This window comes from Oncorhynchus clarkii, chromosome 22, assembly GCF_045791955.1.
Source record: "Oncorhynchus clarkii lewisi isolate Uvic-CL-2024 chromosome 22, UVic_Ocla_1.0, whole genome shotgun sequence".
Lineage (NCBI taxonomy): Eukaryota > Metazoa > Chordata > Actinopteri > Salmoniformes > Salmonidae > Oncorhynchus > Oncorhynchus clarkii.
Window position 1 is genome coordinate 22,438,925 of NC_092168.1, and position 23,810 is coordinate 22,462,734.

At 43.2% G+C, this 23,810-nt stretch overlaps 1 protein-coding gene across 6 annotated transcripts in view; it reads left to right on the forward strand.

Moving 5' to 3' along the window:
• Positions 1 to 23,810, forward strand: part of LOC139380605 (phospholipid-transporting ATPase IH-like) — a 71,185-nt gene that overhangs the window by 44,897 nt on the left and 2,478 nt on the right. Inside the window, exons 15-31 of one of the 6 annotated variants that reach the window (XR_011628450.1) lie at positions 3,890 to 3,961; positions 4,603 to 4,676; positions 6,307 to 6,410; positions 7,587 to 7,768; positions 9,127 to 9,360; positions 9,461 to 9,638; positions 10,902 to 11,004; positions 11,212 to 11,357; positions 11,598 to 11,657; positions 11,776 to 11,903; positions 12,071 to 12,206; positions 12,754 to 12,777; positions 19,448 to 19,513; positions 19,825 to 19,928; positions 20,028 to 20,193; positions 22,173 to 22,282; positions 22,889 to 23,135. Coding sequence is in view for 5 of the 6 variants with exons in the window: in XM_071123435.1 (XP_070979536.1) it covers positions 3,890 to 3,961; positions 4,603 to 4,676; positions 6,307 to 6,410; positions 7,587 to 7,768; positions 9,127 to 9,360; positions 9,461 to 9,638; positions 10,902 to 11,004; positions 11,212 to 11,357; positions 11,598 to 11,657; positions 11,776 to 11,903; positions 12,071 to 12,206; positions 12,754 to 12,777; positions 19,448 to 19,513; positions 19,825 to 19,928; positions 20,028 to 20,193; positions 22,889 to 23,135 (2,024 nt within the window). In the remaining variant the exon portion in view is untranslated. Of the gene's footprint in view, positions 1 to 3,889; positions 3,962 to 4,602; positions 4,677 to 6,306; positions 6,411 to 7,586; positions 7,769 to 9,126; positions 9,361 to 9,460; positions 9,639 to 10,901; positions 11,005 to 11,211; positions 11,358 to 11,597; positions 11,658 to 11,775; positions 11,904 to 12,070; positions 12,207 to 12,753; positions 12,778 to 19,447; positions 19,514 to 19,824; positions 19,929 to 20,027; positions 20,194 to 22,172; positions 22,283 to 22,888; positions 23,136 to 23,810 lie in introns of those variants that run through there. The other 5 variants (XM_071123435.1, XM_071123436.1, XM_071123439.1 and 2 more) reach the window with 5 other exon arrangements.

A 23,810-nucleotide genomic window follows, 5' to 3' on the forward strand; every position in this document is an offset into this window, starting at 1 on the left:
TGTCTAGACTGTGGTTTCTCACTCTGCTATCTTGGCCTTGAGCCCGTGTGACAATCAGCAGGTGCAGACAATTCTCAGCCTGAGAACTAAAGCACTACATCTCCATTTACTCAGTACAATTCCATCATTGAGCATTGCAAGCATACAAAGGTTATCACATATATATATATATATATATATATACATATGTATATACATATACATATATATATATATATATATATATATATATATATATATAGAGATATATATATATATATATATACACACACACACACACACACACACAGTGGGGCAAAAAAGTATTTAGTCAGCCACCAATTGTGCAAGTTCTCCCACTTAAAAAGATGAGAGAGGCCAGTAATTTTCATCATAGGTACACTTCAACTATGACAGACAAAATTAGGGAAAAAAATCCAGAAAATCACATTGTAGGATTTTTAAAGAATTTATTTGCAAATTATGGTGGAAAATAAGTATTTGGTCAATAACAAAAGTTTCTCAATACTTTGTTATATACCCTTTGTTGGCAATGACAGAGGTCAAACGTTTTCTGTAAGTCTTCACAAGGTTTTCACACACTGTTGCCTGTATTTTGGCCCATCTCCTCTAGAGCAGTGATGTTTTGGGGCTGTTGCTGGGCAACACGGACTTTCAACTCTCTCCAACGATTTTCTATGGGGTTGAGATCTGGAGACTGGCTAGGCCACTCCAGGACCTTGAAATGCTTCTTACGAAGCCACTCCTTCGTTGCCCGGGCGGTGTGTTTGGGATCATTGTCATGCTGAAAGACCCAGCCACGTTTCATCTTCAATGCCCTTGCTGATGGAAGGAGGTTTTCACTCAAAATCTCACGATACATGGCCCCATTCATTCTTTCCTTTACACGGATCAGTCGTCCTGGTCCCTTTGCAGAAAAACAGCCCCAAAGCATGATGTTTCCACCCCCATGCTTCACAGTAGGTATGGTGTTCTTTGGATGCAACTCAGCATTCTTTGTCCTCCAAACACGACGAGTTGAGTTTTTACCAAAAAGTTATATTTTGGTTTCATCTGACCATATGACATTCTCCCAATCTTCTTCTGGATCATCCAAATGCTCTCTAGCAAACTTCAGATGGGCCTGGACATGTACTGGCTTAAGCAGGGGGACACGTCTGGCACTGCAGGATTCGAGTCCCTGGCGGCGTAGTGTGTTACAGATGGTAGGCTTTGTTACTTTGGTTCCAGCTCTCTGCAGGTCATTTACTAGGTCCCCCCGTGTGGTTCTGGGATTTTTGCTCTCCGTTCTTGTGATAATTTTGACCCCACTGGGGGGTGTGATATCTTGCGTGGAGCCCCAGATCGAGGGAGATAATCAGTGGTCTTGTATGTCTTCCATTTCCTAATAATTGCTCCCACAGTTGATTTCTTCAAACCAAGCTGCTTACCTATTGCAGATTCAGTCTTCCCAGCCTGGTGCAGGTGAACAATTTTGTTTCTGGTGTCCTTGACAGCTCTTTGGTCTTGGCCATAGTGGAGTTTGGAGTGTGACTGTTTCAGGTTGTGGACAGGTGTCTTTTATACTGATAACAAGTTCAAACAGGTGCCATTAATGCAGGTAACGAGTGGAGGACAGAGGAGCCTCTTAAAGAAGAAGTTACAGGTCTGTGAGAGCCAGAAATCTTGCTTGTTTGTAGGTGACCAAATACTTATTTTCCACCATAATTTGCAAATAAATTCATTAAAAATCCTACAATGTGATTTTCAGATTTTTTTTTCTCATTTTGTCTGTCATAGTTGAAGTGTACCTATGATGAAAATTACAAAAATTGTCTCATCTTTTTTAGTGGGAGAACTTGCACAATTGGTGGCTGACTAAATACTTTTTTGCCCCACTGTATGTATGTATGTATATATATATATATACAGTAATCATGGCATTGGTGTAATGTACTCAGAGGAGGACAGAAGCTAGCTGTCCTCCAGCTACACAATGGTGCTAACCTACAGAGTGTAGACTTTCATTGCAAAACAGTGTTTTTTAATCAATTATTTGGTGACGTACATTTATTTAGTTTTATCTAAAAAGGATAACTTTTTTTTAGGATGGTTCTCCCCTTCTTCCTCTAAGGAACCTCAATTGACACACACACACACCGAAGGACACATACACACACACACACACACAATACATGCACACATTTAACAATACACATACACAGACTAGTCCAGGGGTGTCACCAACTATTTTTGCACTGCAGGGCGCATTCAGACCTCACAATGTTCTTTGCACTTAAAATTGATTAAATTCCAAAATCGCTTTTGGAATTTCCAATTCTCCATGACTGTCTAGCTTTCGTTTCAATGACTTTTAGCAAGCTGGACAGAGTGAATAGACTATAAAGGTAGGTCCATTATCATTTCTATACAGTTTCGATTTGGTTTTAGTCATTTCGATGTTGATTGAGATCGATTTACTTCATACCACCCGCGGGCCAGATTGACACCCTGCACTAGGCAATACACAGAGTGATAAACAAGAACGCAAGTAGTCATGCTTTTTCTCACACCCATTCACGCATGTACGCACACACTGTACACACGCACTTAGTCATGCTGTTTATCTCACATGTAAGAACACATGCTCACATTTACAACTCCATGGTCTCTGGTCATGGTGGTGGGTCTGTTTAGGGTGCAGCTGATCACGCTATTGTACTGGACTCTGTCATAGTGGCCCTGTTGTAATGACCTCAATGCTGTACTGGATGGGTGTCTACTGTCAAGCTGATATACACTACCAGTCAAAAGTTTGGACACCCCTACTAATTCCAGGGTTTTTCTTTGTTTTTACTATTGTCTACGTTGTAGAATAATAGTGAAGACATCAAAACTATGAAATAACACATGGAATCATGTAGTAACCAATAAAGTGTGCAGAAGATAGCCCTATTTGGTAGAAGACCAAGTCCGTATTATGGCAAGACCAGCTCAAATAAGCAAAGAGAAACGACAGTCCATCATTACTTTAAGACATGAAGGTCAGTTAATCCAGAAAATGTTAAGAACTTTGAAAGCTTCTTCAAGTGCAGTCACAAAAACCATCAAGCGCTATGATGAAACTGGCTCTCATGAGGACCGCCACAGAAAAGGAAGACACCGAGTTACATCTGCTGCAGAGGATAAGTTACTCAGTTACCAGCCTCAGAAATTGCAGCCCAAATAAATGCTTCACTGAGTTCAAGTAACAGACACATCTCAACATGGTCGAATTGCTGCAAAGAAACCACCACTAAAGAACACCAATAAGAAGAAGATACTTGCTGGGCCAAAAAACACGAGCAACAAACATTAGACCGGTGGAAATCTGTCCTTTGGTCTGATGAGTCCAAATTTGAGATTTTTGATTCCAACCACCGTGTCTTTGTGAGACGCACAGTGGGTGAACGGATGGTCTCCGTATGTGTAGTTTCCACTGGGAAGCATGGAGGAAGAGGTGTCATGGTGTGTGGGTCCTTTGCTGGTGACACTGTCAGTGATTTATTTAGAATATTTTTTGTGAGACGCACAGTGGGTGAACGGATGGTCTCCGTATGTGTAGTTTCCACTGGGAAGCATGGAGGAAGAGGTGTCATGGTGTGTGGGTCCTTTGCTGGTGATACTGTCAGTGATTTATTTAGATTTAATATTTAATATTTTGGTTACTACATGTATGTGTTATTTCATAGTGTTGATGTATTCACTATTATTCTACAATGTAGAAAATAGTAAAAATAGACAAAAATCCTTGAATGAGTAGATGTGTCCAAACTTCTGACTGGTACAAAGAGTGTGTGTGTATCTCCTTCTAACCTACAGAACATTATCTTCCCTCTCTACATTTTCACGCATACACACATTCTCTCAGGTTGGGGTACACCTATCTGAGACTCAAAGACAGTCATATGGAAATACTCAATAAGGACGATGAGATTGAAAGGTAGGGCTTTGCTCAGAACATAATTCCTGATTGTTCCATCTTTTATTTTGGAGTTTCGTATTTCACAGCTTACTATGAAACCATAGAGTATTCATGTTTAAGTTATGCATGCATAACTCAAGTTATTAATTGATTCCACATAATTGAAGTTCATTCTGACCATATTGCTGCCAATTGGCAAACCCTACGTGCTTTGGCTTGTGTGCAGGATGTCTGTAAACATTTTAGCAAGAATTCAACTTCCTTATACTAAGACTGCCAAGAAAAATGCATGTGAAACCACGGTGAAAAGACACATAGAGGTGTGTGGGAACAGAAGACTCCAGAATTGGTGGATTTATCAAGGGTTTAATTAGCCGGTCCCACAGGGACCACTTGAATAATATCAGTAACGACATCCCTCTCTGCAGTGGGCCATCTATGAAATGTCCATTTTAAGAGAGAACGAAGGAGGACGAAAGAGAGGGAGATGCAAAGTAATGGGAGGGAAAGAGGAGGATGATTCATCTATTATAATGACTTTTAATTTGACTATTCTGTTTTTGTCACTAGCCCCTCTTATTGCTGTGTACATTATTAGAGAATGTCCTGTGTATTATGTCTGGTACTAAGGGAGTTGTCTCCTCCTGTGTGTGTTCCAGGTTTGAGCTGCTTCACGTGCTGAACTTTGACTCTGTCAGGAGGAGAATGAGCGTCATTGTCAAGTCTAGCTCAGGTAACACACACTCTTACAAACACCATCTCATTCACATAATAATGGATAGAAACTCAGAGATTCAGATGTATACAATTAAACCTACAGTTGAAGTCTGAAGTTTTTACATACACCTTAGCCAGTTTTTCACAATTCCTGACATTTAATCCTAGTAAAAATTCCCTGTCTTAGGTCAGTTAGAATCACCACTTTATTTTAAGAATGTGAAATATTAGAATAGTAGTAGAGTGATTTATTTCAGCTTTTATTTCCTTCATCACATTCCCAGCGGGTCAGAAGTTTACATACACTCAATTAGTATTTGGTATCATTGCCTTTAAATTGTTTAACTTGGGTCAAACGTTTCAGGTAGCCTTCCACAAGCTTCCCACAATAAGTTGGGTGAATGTTGGCCCATTCCTTCTGACAGAGCTGGTGTAACTGAGTCAGGTTTGCTCGCACACGCTTTTTCAGTTCTGCCCACACATTTTCTATGGGATTGAGGTCAGGGCTTTGTGATGGCCACTCCAATACCTTGACTTTGATGTCCTTAAGGGGTCAATGTCCATTTGGAAGACCCATAACAACCAAGGTTTAACTTCCTGACTGATGTCCTGAGATGTTGCTTCAATATATCCACATAATTGTCCTGCCTCATGATGCCATCTATTTTGTGAAGTGCACCAGTCCCTCCTGCAGCAAAGCACATCCATAACATGAGGCTGCCACCCCCGTGCTTCACGGTTGGGATGGTGTTCTTCGGCTTGCAAGCCTCCCCCTTTTTCCTCCAAACATAATGATTGTCATTATGGCCGAACAGTTCTATTTTTGTTTCATCAGACTAGAGGACATTTCTCCAATAAGTACAATCTTTGTCCCCATGTGCAGTTGCAAACCGTAGTCTAGCTTTTTTATGGTGGTTTTGTAGCAGTGGCTTCTTCCTTGCCGAGCAGCCTTTCAGGTTATGTCGATATAGGACTCGTTTAACTGTGGATATAGACACTTTTGTACCTGTTTCCTCCAGCATCTTCAAAAGATCCTTTGCTGTTGTTCTGGGATTGATTTGTACTTTTTGCACCCAAGTACATTCATCTCTGGGAGACAGAACGCGTCTCCTTCCTGAGCAGTATGACGGCTGCGTGGTCCCATGGTGTTTATACCTGTGTACTATGGTTTGTACAAATGAACGTGGTACCTTCAGGCGTTTGGAAATTGCTCCCAATTGATGAACCAGACTTGTGGAGGTCTACAATTTGGAGGTCTTGGCTGAATTCTTTTGATTTCCCCATGATGGCAAGCATAGGCACTTAGTTTGAAGGTAGGCTATGAAATACATCCACAGGTACACCTCCAATTGACTCAAATGATGTCAATTAGCCTATCAGAAGCTTCTAAAGCCATGACATAATTTTCTGGAATTCTGACCCACTGAAATTGTGATACAGTGTATTATTAGTTAAATAATCTGTCTGTAAACAATTGTTGTAAAAATGATTTGTGTCATGCACAAAGTAGATGTCCTAACCGACTTGCCAAAACTATAGTTTGTTAACAAGACATTTGTGGAGTGGTTGAAAAGCGAGCTTTAATGACTCCAAACTAAGTGTATGTAAACTTCCGACTTCAACTGTGTGTGTTTGTGTGTCCTCAGGGGAGTACCTGTTGTTCTGTAAAGGGGCAGACACCTCCATCTTTCCCAGGGTGGTGTCAGGGAAGGTGGAGCAGGTGAGGGCACGGGTGGAGCAGAATGCTGTGGTAAGTCTATACACACGTGTACACACACACACACACACACACACACACACACACACACACAGTCTCTATATAGCATATTTTCTTTATACTGAGCAAAAATATAAACAGAACATGAAACAAACACTTTTCATGAGCTGAAATAAAAGATCCCAGAAATGTTCCATATGCACAAAAAACGTATTTCTCTCAGATTTTGTGCATAAATTTGTTTACACCCGTTAGTGAGCATTTCCCCAAGATAATCCATCCACCTGACAGATGTGGAATATTAAGAAGCTGATTAAACAGCATGATCATTAAACAGGTGCCCCTCTAAAATGTGCTGTTTTGTCACACAACACAATGCCACAGATGCCACAGTCTCACAACCCTAAATCATATATCTGCTATGGTCATAGTACTGTGGCTGCTATTACCTTCAAGGGGCAATTCACTGTTGAAGCAATAGAATTGCACTCCCCGCCAATAGTTTTCATAAAAAGCTGAGGGATGGGGCTGGAGAAATGTAACCCCACTCAAATTCATAAACCGCCGTGGATGCAAGGACTGACCATCTATGATATGAAAGTACAGCTTTATTTATTGTTTTGTGGCTATACAGTATGTTTACATTTACTTTGTTTACAAACATTGGAGTAAAACAAGCTTATGTTGGGTTCTGATGGGGTACGACAGTTGAACTTAGCTCATGAGGCATTTATAAACGGTGGTGGGAAAAGTACCACATTTGTCATACTTGAGTAAAAGTGAAGATGCCTTAATAGATGACTCAAGTGAATGTGAAAGTCACCCAGTAAAATACTATTTGAGTCAAAGTTTAAAAGTATTTGGTTTTAAATATACTTGAGTATCATAAGTAAAATTCCTTATGTTCAGCAAACCAGTCGGCACCAATTGAACTTAATCAAATGAACATGTATGGGAACATGTATGGTGTAAAAAGTCCATTCTTTTCTTTCGGAATGTAGTGAAGTAAAAGTTGTGAAAAACATAAATAGTAGAGGAAAGTACAGATACCCCAAAACAACTTAGATATAAACAATGGTGTAAAGTACATAAGTTATGCTGTTCAAGAATAGGTCCAGAAATGGATGTAGCAACTGCAGATTGCCCCTTTATAACAGGTATAACCATAATCTCTTTCACTCAACTGAGTCTCTTGTTTACCTCTGTCAGGAGGGCTTACGGACCCTGTGTGTGGCCTACAGAAGTCTGTCCCCAGCGGAGTACGAGGAGGCATGTCATCAGCTGAGCGACGCCAAGCTGGCCCTGAAGGACAGGGAGCAACGGCTGGCGCAAGCCTATGACCTCATTGAGAGGGACTTCACCCTGCTGGGGGCTACGGCCGTGGAGGACAGGTAGGAGAGAAAGGGGGGGTTGGAGATACGAGGTGGTGAGAGAGGGGGGGGGGGGTTGGAGATACGAGGTGGTAAGAGAGGGAGGAAGGGGAAGGAACGAGAGGAAGATGGAAAGCAGGAGTTGTGAAGAAAAAGGGAGCGGGAGAGAGGGAAAGGAGATAGAGATTCAGGGGAAAACAGCAGGAGGGGAGATGGGGAAAGTGTGGGTAAAAGTAAGAGAGTGGGTGAGAGAGGAGAGAGGGAAAGAGTGGGTAAAAGAAGTGAGTGGGAAAGAGTGGGTAAAAGTAAGAGAGTGGGTGAGAGAGGAGAGAGGGAAAGAGTGGGTAAAATAAGTGAGAGAGTGGGTAAAAGAAGTGAGAGAGTGGGTGAGAGAGGAGAGAGGGAAAGAGTGGGTAAAAGAAGTGAGAAAGTGGGTAAAAGTAAGAGAGTTGGTAAAAGAAGCGTGAGAGAGGAGACAGGGAAAGAGTGGGTAAAAGTAAGAGAGTGGGTAAAATAAGCGTGAGAGAGGAGAGAGGGAAAGAGTGGGTAAAAGAAGTGAGAGAGTGGGTAAAAGTAAGAGAGTGGGTAAAATAAGCGTGAGAGAGGAGACAGGGAAAGAGTGGGTAAAAGAAGTGAGAGAGTGGGTAAAAGTAAGAGAGTGGGTAAAATAAGCGTGAGAGAGGAGACAGGGAAATAGTGGGTAAAAGAAGTGAGAGAGTGGGTAAAAGTAAGAGAGTGGGTAAAATAAGCGTGAGAGAGGAGAGAGGGAAAGAGTGGGTAAAAGAAGTGAGGGAGTGGGTAAAAGTAAGAGAGTGGGTAAAATAAGCGTGAGAGAGGAGAGAGGGAAATAGTGGGTAAAATAAGTGAGAGAGGGAAAGAGTGGGTAAAAGTAAGAGAGTGGGTAAAAGAAGTGAGAGAGATGTAAAAGGGAGATTTACCATCATGGATTTCCTGATTGATGACCACTTGTTTTTCTAATTGACTAGCCCTCTGATGTATGATACACATTGACCTGGCCTTGTATAGATTAGTCATCAATAACCAGACTGAGTTGATCATTGTGTTAACCCATCGGCTGCTGGCCGAGGAGACTTATTGACTACAGTAGTTCTCAATGACCACAAAGGAAATACTCTAACTCCTTCTCGGCCTTGATTGTTTTTACAATGGTGTGGAATCAATGTACTCTTTTTAATCAGGAGGTTTTCTCTTGAATTGATATGTTATATGTTATATTTTTAAATAATAAATATAAAGCGAATAGGGTGAAAACGAATATTGTTGATCAATAATGTCATCATTTCTATCTTGCGTACTTTGAAATGTCCATACAGCCTATTGTGACGTGTAATTCTAACAACCTATTGACTGCTGTGCAGGCTCCAGGAGAAGGCAGCAGACACCATCGAGTCTCTCCAAAAGGCTGGGATGAAGGTATGGGTGCTGACGGGGGACAAGATGGAGACCGCGGCAGCTACGTGCTACGCTAGCAAGCTGTTCCGCCGCTCCACACAGATACTGGAGCTGACCAAGAAACGCACCGAGGAACAGAGTCTACATGACGTTCTGTTTGACCTGAGCAGGACTGTACTCAGACAACGCACCCTGTCAGGGTAGGCTGCACATTTTGTCTTCCTATATTTTGTTTGTGTATATTCACGGTATGTCTGTGTCTCTGTGTGTTATCGTCTGTATCTGTGTGTATTTCCCCAGGCTGTCTGTGGAATGTCAGGACTATGGTCTGATCATCGACGGGGCCACCCTGTCTGCTGTGCTGAAGCCCAGTCCAGAGAGCTCTGGCTCGGGGAACTACAGAGAGATCTTCCTGGAGATCTGTAGGAACTGCAGTGCCGTGCTCTGCTGCCGCATGGCGCCCCTACAGAAAGCACAGGTTGGTCTAATGTCACTTCCTGTTTCACATGGGAAACCAATGAGAGAGAGTGGTTAGTAAGCCTGTTAAGTCATTGTGGAAAAAAATGGTCTTCTACTATAATGACCTGGTTAGGCAAGAGGTGAACTGTCAAGCGATTTTTAAAGTGCATCTTAGTCTGTACCATATAGCAGTATTATTTTGGTATTTAACAGTTGCACTTAGCCATCCCGGATCCGGGATCGTGAATACAGACTCAAGCTCATTACCATAACGCAACGTTAACTATTCATGAAAATCGCAAATGAAATGAAATAAATATGCTAGCTCTCAAGCTTAGCCTTTTGTTAACAACACTGTCATCTCAGATTTTCAAAATATGCTTCTCAACCATAGGAAAACAATCATTTGTGTAACAGTAGCTAGCTAGCGTAGCATTTAGCGTTAGCGTTAGCATTCAGCAGGCAACATTTTCACAAAAAACAGAAAAGCATTCAAATAAAATCATTTACCTTTGAAGAACTTCAGATGTTTTCAATGAGGAGACTCTGTTAGATAGCAAATGTTCAGTTTTTCCTGAAAGATTATTTGTTTAGGAGAAATCGCTCCGTTTGGTGCGTCACGTTTGCCTACCAAAAAAAAACGAAAATCCAGTCATCAAAATGCCAAACTTTTTTCCAAATTAACTCCATATTATCGACTGAAACATGGCAAACGTTGTTTAGAACCAATCCTCAAGGTGTTTTTCACATATCTCTTCGATGATATATCGTTCGTGGAAGTGTGCTTTCTGTCCTGAATCCCAGGAGAAAATGACCGCAACTGAAGATTACACACCAATTTAGACAAAGGACACCGGGCGGACCCCTGGAAAATGTAGTCTCTTATGGCCAATCTTCCAATGATATGCCTACAAATACGTCACAATGCTGCAGACATCTTGAAGAAACGACAGAAAGCGCAGGCTCGTTCCTGGTGCATTCACAGCCATATAAGGAGACATTGGAAAACAGAGCTTCAGAAATTCTGCTCATTTCCTGTTTGAAGTTTCATCTTGGTTTCGCCTGTAGCATGAGTTCTGTGGCACTTACAGATAATATCTTTGCAGTTTTGGAAACGTTAGACTGTTTTCTTTCCAAAGCTGTCAATTATATGCATAGTCGAGCATATTTTCGTGACAAAATATTGCGCTTAAAACGGGCACGTTTTTTTATCCAATAATGAAATAGCGCCCCCATAGACTCAACAGGTTAATGAGTTGTGGTATGACTGTTGTCTGTCCAGATTGTGAAGCTGATCAAGGCATCTAAGGAGCACCCCATCACTCTGGCTATCGGTGACGGAGCCAACGATGTCAGCATGATTCTCGAGGCACACGTGGGCATCGGTGAGCTCATCTCTCTGATTGGCAAGCGCTTGGGTCTACTCTGATTGGTGGGAACCATCAGCTAGCACTCATTTATATTCTATGATTGGTGGGAGTCATTGGGTCCCAGACATCTCATTGGTGTCAAAACAGACACTAGATATTTAACAAAGACCTATTAGTATGAATGTTTTCCATCAATCAACCAATCCCTTTCTGTCTTCTAAGGCATCATGGGTAAGGAGGGGCGCCAGGCGGCGAGGAACAGTGACTACGCCATCCCAAAGTTCAAACACCTGAAGAAGATGCTGTTGGTGCACGGACACTTCTACTACATCCGCATCGCTGAGTTGGTGCAGTACTTCTTCTACAAGGTGAGCTTTACTACTCACACCAATACTGGGCATTTACTGGGCACACATTTCGATTGTTTAGTATTGAATGACACAACCTGGGACTTTGACACGACCTCAGCCTGGTACCTGTCCCAGAAGAGAGAGCCATTGGTTAGCCAAATGTCGAGGCACGAAGCTGCAAGCAGCTGAATGAGGAAACAATGTTTAGTCCTCCCTTTCTCACTTTGTTTCTCCCACTTTCACTCTCTCGCTCTCCAGAATGTGTGCTTCATCTTCCCTCAGTTCCTCTATCAGTTCTTCTGTGGATTCTCTCAGCAGGTAGGTGTTTAGAATCATCCAAAATGACGGTTGCCTATAACGGTTGCCCGTCATGGTTGCCTGTTTTGTCATGTGTGGCCTGTATCTTTCTGACTGTGCTCTTTGTGTCCCTGTGCAGCCACTGTACGACACAGCCTACCTGACGCTGTACAACATCAGCTTCACCTCGCTGCCCATCCTCCTCTACAGCCTCATAGAGAAACACATCAGCATAGAGATGCTCAAGAGAGATCCCACTCTGTACAGGTCAGAGGAACATCCCACTAAAACTGTTTTGAAAGACGATATAATTCCCACACAGAAAAAAAGGTTTGAACCAATGATATTGTTTTTGTTTGAAACATTCTCTCTTTATCTCCCGTCCTCACTCTCTCCCCCTCCCCCCCCCATCTCCCGCCCTCTTTCCGTCTCAGGGACGTAGCTAAGAACGCTCTGCTGCGCTGGCCCGTGTTCCTCTACTGGACGTGCCTGGGCTTGTTCAACGCCTGTATCTTCTTCTTTGGTGCCTACTTCCTGTTCGACAACACCACCTTCACCAGTAACGGACAGGTGAGCCCTGGCAACCGTCTCCACTGCAACCGGGGCAGAGCGCCGTTGTCAAGGACCAGTTGACATGTTGCCCCTTACCACAGATCGAGGATCAGATGACCAAACCCCAAATCATAAGCATTGACCATTAGCTGGGTGCCATTTTGCGATTCACTCACAGTGATGGTTGATAGAACACCCATCCATCTACATATGATTGTCCCATAACACCAGACGTTGAAACGGGAGTAATACAATGTGGTCAGGTTCAGGTTATCTATGGGTAAGTTAAGGTCAGGTTGTGGTTAATTTGTGTTCGGAGTGCAGATGGAAACACAGTGGTCTTCTTTAGCTTGACAACCATCAGGACTCCATTCATATGGACACTGCAATAGCATCTTTCTCTGTACTGTTGATTTATGTCATTACTGTTTTGTATTGCCTTTGGTCCTGTTTTTTTTTTAAGTTGAAACATCCTGGAATCCATTTACTCTTTGTCCTGATTATTTTCTCTTCTTCTTCCTCCTCTCTGCTTCTACTTTATTTGACTTTTCTTCCTGTTCCTCAGCTTATGACCACCAACACACAGATGGTAAGCCTGTCTCTCTCCCTCTCTCTCTCTCTGTCTCTTATCTATCGTGTTCTTTTAGCTTCTGTTGGTTTTTAGTTATGAGTTTAGCTTTGAGCTTTACCGTTTCATTCCGAAACCATCCATCCCCACCTCTGACATCCACCTCATTCTGCCTGTAGTTGTTTAGTTCCACATCTCTAGAGCGCATCTACCCAGTCCAACACCTGACCTCACTAGCTCCACTCTACTAATATAGATACACTAGTCACTCCCCCACATTATCCTTTATCTGTTGGTAGTGTATTTAACTGTGTGTGTGTGAGAGTGCCAATGTGCTCAGTAGTTGTACGTCATAGACGATGCATTTTGTCAAAAAAGCAGACACTCTGCTGTTCATTCTAGCTGCACTGTCTTGGAAGGTGCCCTCTTTCACCCAAACAATGTATGTTCACATTGTCTAGTATTTGTAGAAGATATATTTATTGTACAGAGATACATTTCTAGTTGTCAAGCTCCTTGGGTAGGGACATGATTATGTTGATTAGGCTAGTGAGATGAGGAGGAGGGGGTAGTCAGGGATGACAATATGGGGGTTCCAACTCCTCCACTATGCTAATAAAACACATCCTTTCTCACTCTACCTCTTCCTACATCTCTCTTGATCTCTCTGATTACGTCTCGCTCCATCTCTTTCTCTATAGCGTTCTCCTTCTCTCCAAACTCTCCCTCTTGCTCTCCCTCTCTTCATCTGACTCTCCCTCAATCCATCTTGCTCTCCTGTCTCCCGCACTCTTCCTCCTGATCCTTTCCGATGGCAGCTTTGACAGTCATCTGTGTGGAGAGACCACACACACAGAGAGGGGGATGACTAAGGAACAAATGCGTTGATTTGCTCTATTTTTAGCACTATATTTTGCATCCTGCTTTTGCTTTCAAGGTTATTTACCATAATTGGTCTCATTATGCATACAGTGCCTTGGGAAAGTATTCAGACCCCTTGACTTTTTCCACATTTTGTTATGTTACAGCCTTATTCTAAAATGGATTAAATAAATAAAAATATCAGCAATCTACACACAATTACCCCATAACGACAAAGCGAAAACAGGTTTTTATACATTTTTGCAAATGTATAAAAAAACGGATAATATTCAGACCCTTTGCTATGAGACTCAAAATTGATCTGGGGAAGGGTACCAAAACATTTCTGCAGCATTGAAGATCCCTAAGAACACAGTGGCCTCCATCATTCTTAAATGGAAGAAGTTTGGAACCACCAAGACTCTTCCTAGAGCTGACCGCCCGGCCAAACTGAGCAATCACGCTGATAGAGCTCTAGATAACCATCTCTGCAGCACTCCACCAATCAGGCCTTCATGGTAGACGTAAGCCACTCCTCAGTAAAAGGCACATGACAGCCCACTTTGAGTTTGCTAAAAGGCACCTAAAGACTCTCAGACCAAGAGAAACAAGATTCTCTGGTCTGATGAAACCAAGATTGAACTCTTTGGCCTGAATGCCAAGCGTCACGTCTGGAGGAAACCTGGCACCATCCCTACGGTGAAGCATGGTGGTGGCAGCATCATGCTGTGGGTGTTTTCTTCAGTGGCAGGGACTGGGGGACTGGGAGACTACTCAGGATCGAGGGAAAGATGAACTGAGTAAAGTACAGAGATCTTTGATAAGAACCTGCTCCAGAGCACTATGGACAATCAGACTGGGGTGAAGGTTAACTTTCCAACAGGACAACAACCTTAAGCACACAGCCAAGACAGCGCAGGAGTGGCTTCAGGATAAGTCTCAATGTCCTTGAGTGGCCCAGCCAGAGCCCGGACTTGAACCCGATCGAACATCTCTGGAGAGACCTGAAAATAGCTGTGCAGCAATGCTCCCCATCCAACCTGACAGAGCTTGAGAGGATCTGCAGAGAAGAATGGGAGAAACTCCCCAAATACAGGTGTGCCAAGCTTGTAGAATCATACCCAAGAAGACTTGACTCTGTAATCGCTGTTTTCAAAGGTGCTTCAACAAAGTACTGAGTAAAGGGTCTGAAATAGTTATGTAAATGTGATATTTCAGTTATTTTTTTCATAATTGGGTATTGTGTGTAGTTTAAGGGAAAACAAAAATTTAATCCATTTTAGAAAAGGCTGTAACGTAACAAGATGTGGACGAAGTCACAAGAAGACCACACATGTTCTATAGGATTGAGGTCAGGGCTTTGTGATTGCCTCTCCAATACCTTGACTTTGTTGTCCTTAAGCCATTTTGCCACAACTTTGGAAGTATGCTTGGGGTCATTGTACATTTGGAAGACCCATTTGCGAACAAGGTTTAACTGCCTCTTGAGATGTTGCTTCAATATATCCACATAATTTTCCTGCCTTCATGATGCCATCTATTTTGTGAAGTACACCAGTCCCTCCTGCAGCAAAACACCCCCACAACATGATGCTGCCACCCCACAACATGAGGCTGCCACCACCGTGCTTCACGGTTGGGATGGTGTTCTTCAGCTTGCAAGCTTCCCCCTTTTTCCTCCAAACATAATGATGGTCATTATGGCCAAACATTTCTATTTTTGTTTCATCAGACCAGAGGTCATTTCTCCAAAAAGTACAATCTTTGTCCCCATGTGCAGTTGCAAACCGTAGTCGCGGTTTTTGAGCAGTGGCTTCTTCCTTGCTGAGTGGACTTTCAGGTTATGTCGATATAGGACTCGTTTTACTGTGGATATAGACACTTTTGTACCTGTTTCCTCCAGCATCTTCACAAGGTCCTTTGTTGTTGTTCTGGGATTGATTTGCACTTTTCGCACCAAAGTATGTTCATCTCTAGGAGACAGAACGCCTCTCCTTCCTGAACGGTATGACGGCTGCGTTGCCCCATGGTGTTTATACTTGTGTACTATTGTTTGTACGGATGAACGTGGTACCTTCAGGTGTTTGGAAATTGCTCCCAAGGATGAACCCAACTTGTGGAGGTCTACAACTTTTTTTCTGAGGTCTTGGCTGATTTCTTTTGATTTACCCATGATGTCAAGCAAAGAGGCACTGAGTTTGAAGGTAGGCCTTGAAATACATCCACAGGTACACCTCCAATTGACTCAAATTATGTCAATTAGCCTATCAGAAGCTTCTAAAGCCATGCCATAATTTTCTGGAATTTTCCAAGCTGTTTAAAGGCACAGTCAACTTGGTGTATGTAAACTTCTGACCCAGTGGAATTGTGATACAGTGAATTATAAGTGAAATAATCTGTCTGTAAACAATTGTGGCAAAAAGTAGATGCACGAAGTAGATGTGCTAAGTGACTTGCCAAAACTATAGTTTGTTAACAAGAAATTTGTGGAGTGTTTGAAAAACGAGTTTTAATGAAGCCAACCAAAGTGTATGTAAACTTCCGACTTCAACTGTGTGTGTGTGTGTGTATATATATATATATATATATATATATATCTCGTCCAAAATAATAATTATATGCGTGCGTGCATACAGCACCAGTCAGAAGTTTGGACACCTACTCATTCAAGGGTTTTTGTCTATTTTTACTATTCTCTACATTGTAGAATAATAGTGAAGACATCAAAACTTTTAAATAACACATGGAATCATGTAGTAACCAAAAAAGTGTTAAACAAATCAAAATATATTTTAGATTCTTTAAAGGAGCCACCCTTTGCCTTGATGACAGCTTTGCAGACTCTTGGCATTCTCTCCACCAACATCACCAGGAATTATTTTTCAACAGTCTTGAAGGAGTTCCCACATATGCTGAACATATGCTGCTTTTCCTTCACTCTGCGGTCCAACTCATCCCAAACCATCTCAACCGGGTTGAGGTCCGGTGATTGTGGAGGCCAGGTCATCTTTTGCAGCACTCAATTACTTTCCATCTTGGTCAAACAGCCCTTGCACAGCCTGGAGGTATGTTGGGTCATTGTCATGTTGAAAAACAAATGCTAGTCCCACTAAGCTCAAACCAGATGGCATGGCGTATCGCTGCAGAATGCTGTGATAGCCATGCTGGTTACGTGTTCCTTGAATTCTAAATAAATCACAGACAGTGTCACCAGCAAAGCACCATCACAACATCTCCATGCTTCACGGTGGGAACTACACATGCGGAGATCATTCCTTCAACTTCCCTGCGTCTCACAAAGACACGGCGGTTGAAACCAAAAATCTCAAATTTGGACTCATCAGACCAAAGGACAGATTTCCACCGGTCTAATGTCTGTTGCTCGTGCTTTTTGGCCCAGCAAGTATCTTCTTCTTATTGGTGTTCTTTAGTGGTGGTTTCTTTGAAGCAATTCGACCATGTTGAGATGTGTCTGTTACTTGAACTCAGTGAAGCATTTATTTGGGCTGCAATTTCTGAGGCTGGTAACGCTAATGAACTTATCCTCTGCAGCAGAGGTAACTCTAGGTCTTCCTTTCCTGTGGCGGAGAGCCAGTTTCATCAAGAGAGCCAGTTTCATCATAGCGCTTGATGGTTTTTGCGACTGCACTTGAAGAAACTTTAAAAGTTCTTAATGTTCTGGATTGACTGACCTTCAGGCTATCTTCTGTTTACCAACCTTACCTTGTCACAACACAACTGATTGACTCAAACAAATTCATTTGTGGAATTTATTTATTTATTAACTTTTAACAAAGCACACCTGTTAATTGAAATGCATTCCAGGTGACTACCTCGTGAAGATGGTTGAGAGAATACCAAGAGTGTGCAAAGCTGTCATCAAAACAAAAGGTGGCTACTTAGAAAAATCTAATCACTTTTTTCCTCTGAATCGGAGAGATGCGGGGGGCAGCCTTAATTAACGTCCATGTCGTCGGTGCCTGGGGAGAAGTTGTTGGGGGTTAATTGCCTAGCTCAAGGGCAGAACAGCATATTTTTCTACCTTGCCGCCTCTGTTAATGGCCCCGCTCTTAACCACTAGGCTACCTGCCCCCCTGTTGGTGGCTGCATCATGTTATGGCTATGCTTGTCATTGGCAAGGACTGGAGTTTTTCAGGATAAAAAGAAACCAAATGGAGCTAAGCACAGGAAAACCTGGTTGTCTGCTTTCCACCAAACAATGGAAGAATAATTCACCTTTCAGCAGGACAATAACGTACAACACAAGGCCAAATATCAATCAATCTATCAAATTGATTTACAAATCCCTTTTTACATCAGCAGATGTCACAAAGTGCTATACAGAAACCCAGCCGAAAACCCTAAACAGCAAGCAATGCAGATGTAGAAGCGCGGTGGCTAAGGAAAAACTCCCTAGAAAGGCGGGAACCTAGGAAGAAACCTAGAGAGGAACCAGGCTCTGAGGGGTGGCCAGTCCTCTTCTGGCTGTGCCGGGTGGAGATTTATAAGACTACATGGCCATTTAAAGCCAGAATGTTTTTCAAGATGTTCAAACCATCATAGATGACCAGCAGGGTCAAATAATAAACAGTGGTTGTAGAGGGTGTAACAGGTCAGCACCTCGGGAGTGAATGTCAGTTGGCTTTTAATAGCCGAGCATTGAGGTTGAGACAGCCGGTGCGGTAGAGAGAGAGTCAAACAGCAGGCCCTGGACAAGGTAGGACGTCCGGTGAACAGATCACGGTTCCCTAGCCGCAGGCAGAACTGTTGAAACTGGAGCAGCAGCACGACCAGGTGGACTGGGGAAAGCCAGGAGTCGTCAGGCATTATCCTAGGGCTCCGGTCCTCTGGGAGGGGGAGAGAATTAGAGGGACCATACTTAAATTCACAAAGGACACCAGATAAAACAGGAGAATTACACCAGATATAACAGACTGATCCTAGCCCCCCGGCACAGACTATGGCAGCATAGATGCTGGAGATTGAGACCGGTGGGTCGGGGGACACTGTGGCCTGTCCGACGATACCCCCGGACAGGGCCAAGCAGGCATGATATAACCCCAGCCACTTTGCCAAAGCATAGCCCCCACACCACTAGAGGGATATCAACAGACCACCAACTTACTACCCTGAGACAAGGCTGAGTGTAGCCCACAAAGATCTCCACCGCACGAGACCAAGAAGGCACAAAACTGGACAGGAAGATCACGTCTGTGACTCAACCCACTCAAGTGGGGACGGCATGGAAGAGCACCAGTAAGCTAGTGACTCAGCCCCCGTAATAGGGTCAGAGGCAGAGAATCCCAGTGAAGAGAGAGGAGCCGGCCAGGCAGAGACAGCAAGGAGAATATATACTGCAGTTGCTTACCAAGAAGATTGTGAAGGTTCCTGAGTGACCGAGTTACAGTTTGTTCTTACATCTGCTTCAAAATATATGGCTAGAAAATGGCAGTCTAGCAATGATTAATGACCAATTTGACAAAGCTGGAAGCATTTTGAAAAGAATAATGGGCAAATATTATACAATCCAGGTGTGCAAAGCTCTTAGAGACTTACCCAGGAAGTCCGTTGCTAGTCCCAGCACTAAAATGCAGGTGAAATTGACATTGCTTGTTTAAGTGTCAACCGTTACAGGGTTTAGGGTTGTAATACAGTAATTATAGATGGTGCTCTGTGTTGAATAATGGTTTTAAAGAAGTCAATGGTTTCAACCGATGTCTCCCTGGAAAACAGATCTTTTATCTCAATGGGATTCTGTATGTAGATAAAGGATGAAATGCAGCGTGATGATGTACTGTAGCAGACTGTTCCTCCTCTCTCTGTTCTCTAGATGTTTGGAAACTGGACCTTCGGGACTCTCGTCTTCACTGTGCTGGTGTTTACTGTCACGCTCAAGGTGGGTTAGTGTATGTGAGTGTTTTGTGAATCTGATAATAGTGGATTCCATAATCCCTTTGCACATGTGAATAGCCTGTGTGTGAGAGAAAATGGATCCAGTAAACTTGCTCATCGGTCGTTAGAGCTGTGTGCCCTGCAGGCGTGGCGATTGATAATGTGTGTGTATCCTGTGTGCCCTGCAGGCGTGGCGATTGATAATGTGTGTGTATCCTGTGTGCCCTGCAGGCGTGGCGATTGATAATGTGTGTGTATCCTGTGTGCCCTGCAGGCGTGGCGATTGATAATGTGTGTGTATCATGTGTGTTGCAGCTTGCCTTGGACACACACCACTGGACCTGGATCAACCACTTTGTCATCTGGGGCTCCCTGCTTTTCTATGTCATCTTCTCACTGCTCTGGGGAGGCATCATCTGGTACGCCTCTCATTCTTACAACTAACTGATTCTTACGCTGTACATTATTAGTATCACTTAAACATAAATAAAATAACTAGATGTCATCTCTCCCTCTAGGCCCTTCCTGAACTACCAGAGAATGTACTATGTGTTCATGCAGATGTTGTCCAGCGGTCCGGCCTGGCTCGGCATCATCCTTCTCATCACGATCAGCCTGCTGCCTGATGTGGTCAAGAAGGTCCTCTGCAGGACCCTGTGGCCCACCGCCACCGAACGCGCACAGGTAGGAAGGACCGCAACTTGACCACATAAATAAGAGTGTACCAGTGAATTAAAGGATTATTCGTCTTCAGGAAGAATATGTTCAGTAGATAAGTACTGTAGGCCTACCTGTAAAATCACCAAAAGGTATCCAGGTATAGCTCCCTCTGATATGCCAGACAACTCATGGTACTAAAACTATAATTTCAAAGATTTTACTGAGTTACATATAAGGAAATCATTCAATTGAAATTACTTGATTAGGCCCTAATCTATGGATTTCACATGACTGGGAATACAGATATGCATCTGTTGGTCACAGATACCTTAAAATAAAGTTAGACTGATTTTCTGTTCCACTTCCTATCTGGTGTGACCACTATTTGGCTCCTGCAACACATCTCCTTAGCATTGAGTTGATCAGGCTTTTTATTGTGGCCTGTGGATTGTTATCCCACTTCACTTCAATGTCTATGCGAGGTTGTTGGATATTGGTGGGAACTAGAACACGCTGTCATACACGTCGATCCAGAGCATTCCAAACATGTTTCAAGGTGACATGGCTGGTGAGTATGCAGGCCATGGAGGAACTGGGACATTTTCACTTTCCAGGAATTGTTTACAGATCCTTACGACATGTGGCTGTGCATCGTCATGCTGAAACATGAGGTGATGGCGGCAGATGAATGGCACGACAATGGGCCTCAGGATCTCGTCACGGTATCTCTGTGCATTCAAATTGCCATTGATGAAATGCAATTGTGTTCATTGTCCGTAGCTTATGCTTGTCTATACCATAGTCCCACCGCCACCATAGGGCACACTGTTTACAACGTTGACATCAGCAAACCGCTCACTCACATGACGCCGTACACGCTGTCTGCCATCTGCCCACTACATTTGAAACCTTGGATTAATCAGTGAAGACTTCTCCAGCATGCCAGTGGCCATCGAAGTTGAGCATTTGCCCACTGAAGCTGGTTAGGATGCCGAACTACAGTCAGGTCAAGACCCTGATGAGAACGACCAGCACGCAGATGAGCTTCCCTTTCTGACAGTTTGTGCAGAAATTCAGTTGTCCAAACCCACAGTTTCATCAGCTGTCCGGGTGGCTGGTCTCAGACAATCCCACAGTTGAAGAAGCCAGATGTGAAACTCCTGGTCTGGCTTGGTTACACGTAGTCTGCGGTTGTGAGGCTGGTTAGATGTACTGCCAAATTCTCTAAAACCATGTTAGAGGCAGCTTATGGTAGAGAAATGAACATGCAATTTTCTGGCAACAGCTCTGGTGGACATTCCTGCAGTCAGCATGCCAATTGCATGCTCCCTTAAAACATGAGAAGTCTGTGGCATTGTAGTGTTTGACAAAACTGCACATTTTAAAGGGCCTTTTATTGTCCCCAGCACAAGGTGCACCTATGTAATGATCATGCTGCTTAATCAGTTTCTTGATATGCCACACCTGCCAGGTGGGTGGATTATCTTGACAAAGGAGAAATGCTCACTAAGAGGGATGTAAACACGTTTTTGCATAAAATCTGAGAGAAATAAGGTTTCTGTGCGTATGGAAAATGTGTATTTCAGGTCATGAAACATGGGACCAACACTTTACATGTTGCGTTTATATTTTTGTTCAGTGTAGATTGACCCTCTGTTAACCCACACTGTATTGCTAAAACTCCTCCACCTTTCACCACCTATTATTACTACTTCCTGTCACAATTGCATAGATGTGAGAAATGTGGCAAAAATTCCACCAAGCCTATCAGAAGGCAAGGTGAAGCAAATATCACATTGCTTATACCTATCCAATGCTTTCAGATCTGTAGCTAAATCTGACTGATTCCTTTCTACTTTTCTCTTCCCTCTCTGCCTATGCCTTGCTTCCTAATCGCCCCCCTTCAATCTCTCCTGTCTGTCTCTATCTTTCTCCTCACCCCACCCCTCCCTCTGTCTCCCTCCGCACTCTGACCCCATCACCCTGGGCAATGGCAATGGCAGTCCAATCGCTCGTGCCTTACCGTGGAGCTATCCACCATCTTCATGCTCACTCAGTCCGACAGCAGATTGAGTTTCTGATTGGCCGAGAGACTGCAGAAGAGGAGGAGGAGGTGACTCTTTTTAAACACTTTCGTCAATGTCACGTCAGTGTTCCACCGTCATTGAGTTACATCAGTTTCAACATTTAGCTCCCAACTTCAATCACAATAGTGTTCCCATCCAGGGCTTCCATTTCTATGTCAAACAATTGAACTCAAGTGCCAGACAATACTGACATTCATACTGCTAAATATGCTACTGCTGATCAAGCTGATAACAAGCTCTAATCACTGATTTCATAACCTTATTAACCTATCACTAGCCTTCTGTTAGCGTCTCGCTAGCTTTACAACCTCACCCAGTACCATACTCAGCCTGTCATTCTCATCATGTTCCTCTATGGATGCTATTCAAATGTAGCACAGTATGTATTGTATATTCATGTGTAAAATGTACATTGATGTGTTATTCCATCCAAATGCTAACTTGCTAGTATGTGTGGCACACCGACGCTAGACTAATCTTCCTTGACAACAGACAGATTATTGCTAGCAGTACGCTGGGAAGTTGAAGGGCTATCATCATGTTAGTTACAGTACAGTGGTTCACAGCATGTCTTCTATTCGGAACCGCCTCCTGGTTCCTGACCCCTTCTCACCCTTACTGTTTGCCCACAGAGGGTGAGGGCTGATGGCGTGCATGAGGGGAGTGTATCCCCGGCCACGGGCCCGGACCCCAGTCCTGTTGCTGGTGGTGGAGGCAGTGAGAGCGACATGCTTTGCCCTGCTAGGACCTGTGGGGGGGAAAGAGGAGGTGAAGGGGTGCGAGCTGCCAGGACTTATGACTCCATGATGTCACACAACCCTAACTACCTTCTCAGCCAGCCCCTAGACCACGCCCCCTCAGATGGTGAGGGCTGTTACGGTAACTGTGGGGTACATCTTGGTGGGTGATGGTTTACGCTTTGTGATTGGGGACATTTCATTTCCTGCAAGAGGCTCTTCACTGCTAGCTGGTTTTGGACAAATCACAAACATGGAATGAAATGCATGGGGCCTTCTGGGTGGTTTACGTGTGATGATTCTCTTTCGAGTGCTTTAGGGTGGTTAGCCTGGAAGATCAGGGTGACTGGCTTGGGCTGGTACTGTATTGTAAACTCACTTGGGATACAGAGGAATTTTCTGGCTTTCATTCTGTCCTGCTGAGAGATGCTCTTAGGTAGCCTAATTTGTTCTTAACTGACATGCCTAGTTAAATAAAGATGACATAAATAAATAATAATAATAATAAAAGGTAAATGTATTTTTCTGGGATCACTCACATGCTGCCCGTGTCAACACAGGTTTCAGAGGCAATGCCACACATGCATTTTGTGCAAATAAATACATTTGGTATCTTAAACATGGAGATAAGGTAAAATACCATCAACTGGTATTAACATCAATGAAAACATTGGCATTGTTGATTATTATTGAATACATTTGATTGAATAAAATCCCCAGGGCACATCAGTGTACTTTTGACCTCTGGTGTTAGAAAATGGTACAGCATGTATGTTATTCTTTCATTTTTATTGCATGCTGATCACCTGAATGTGAA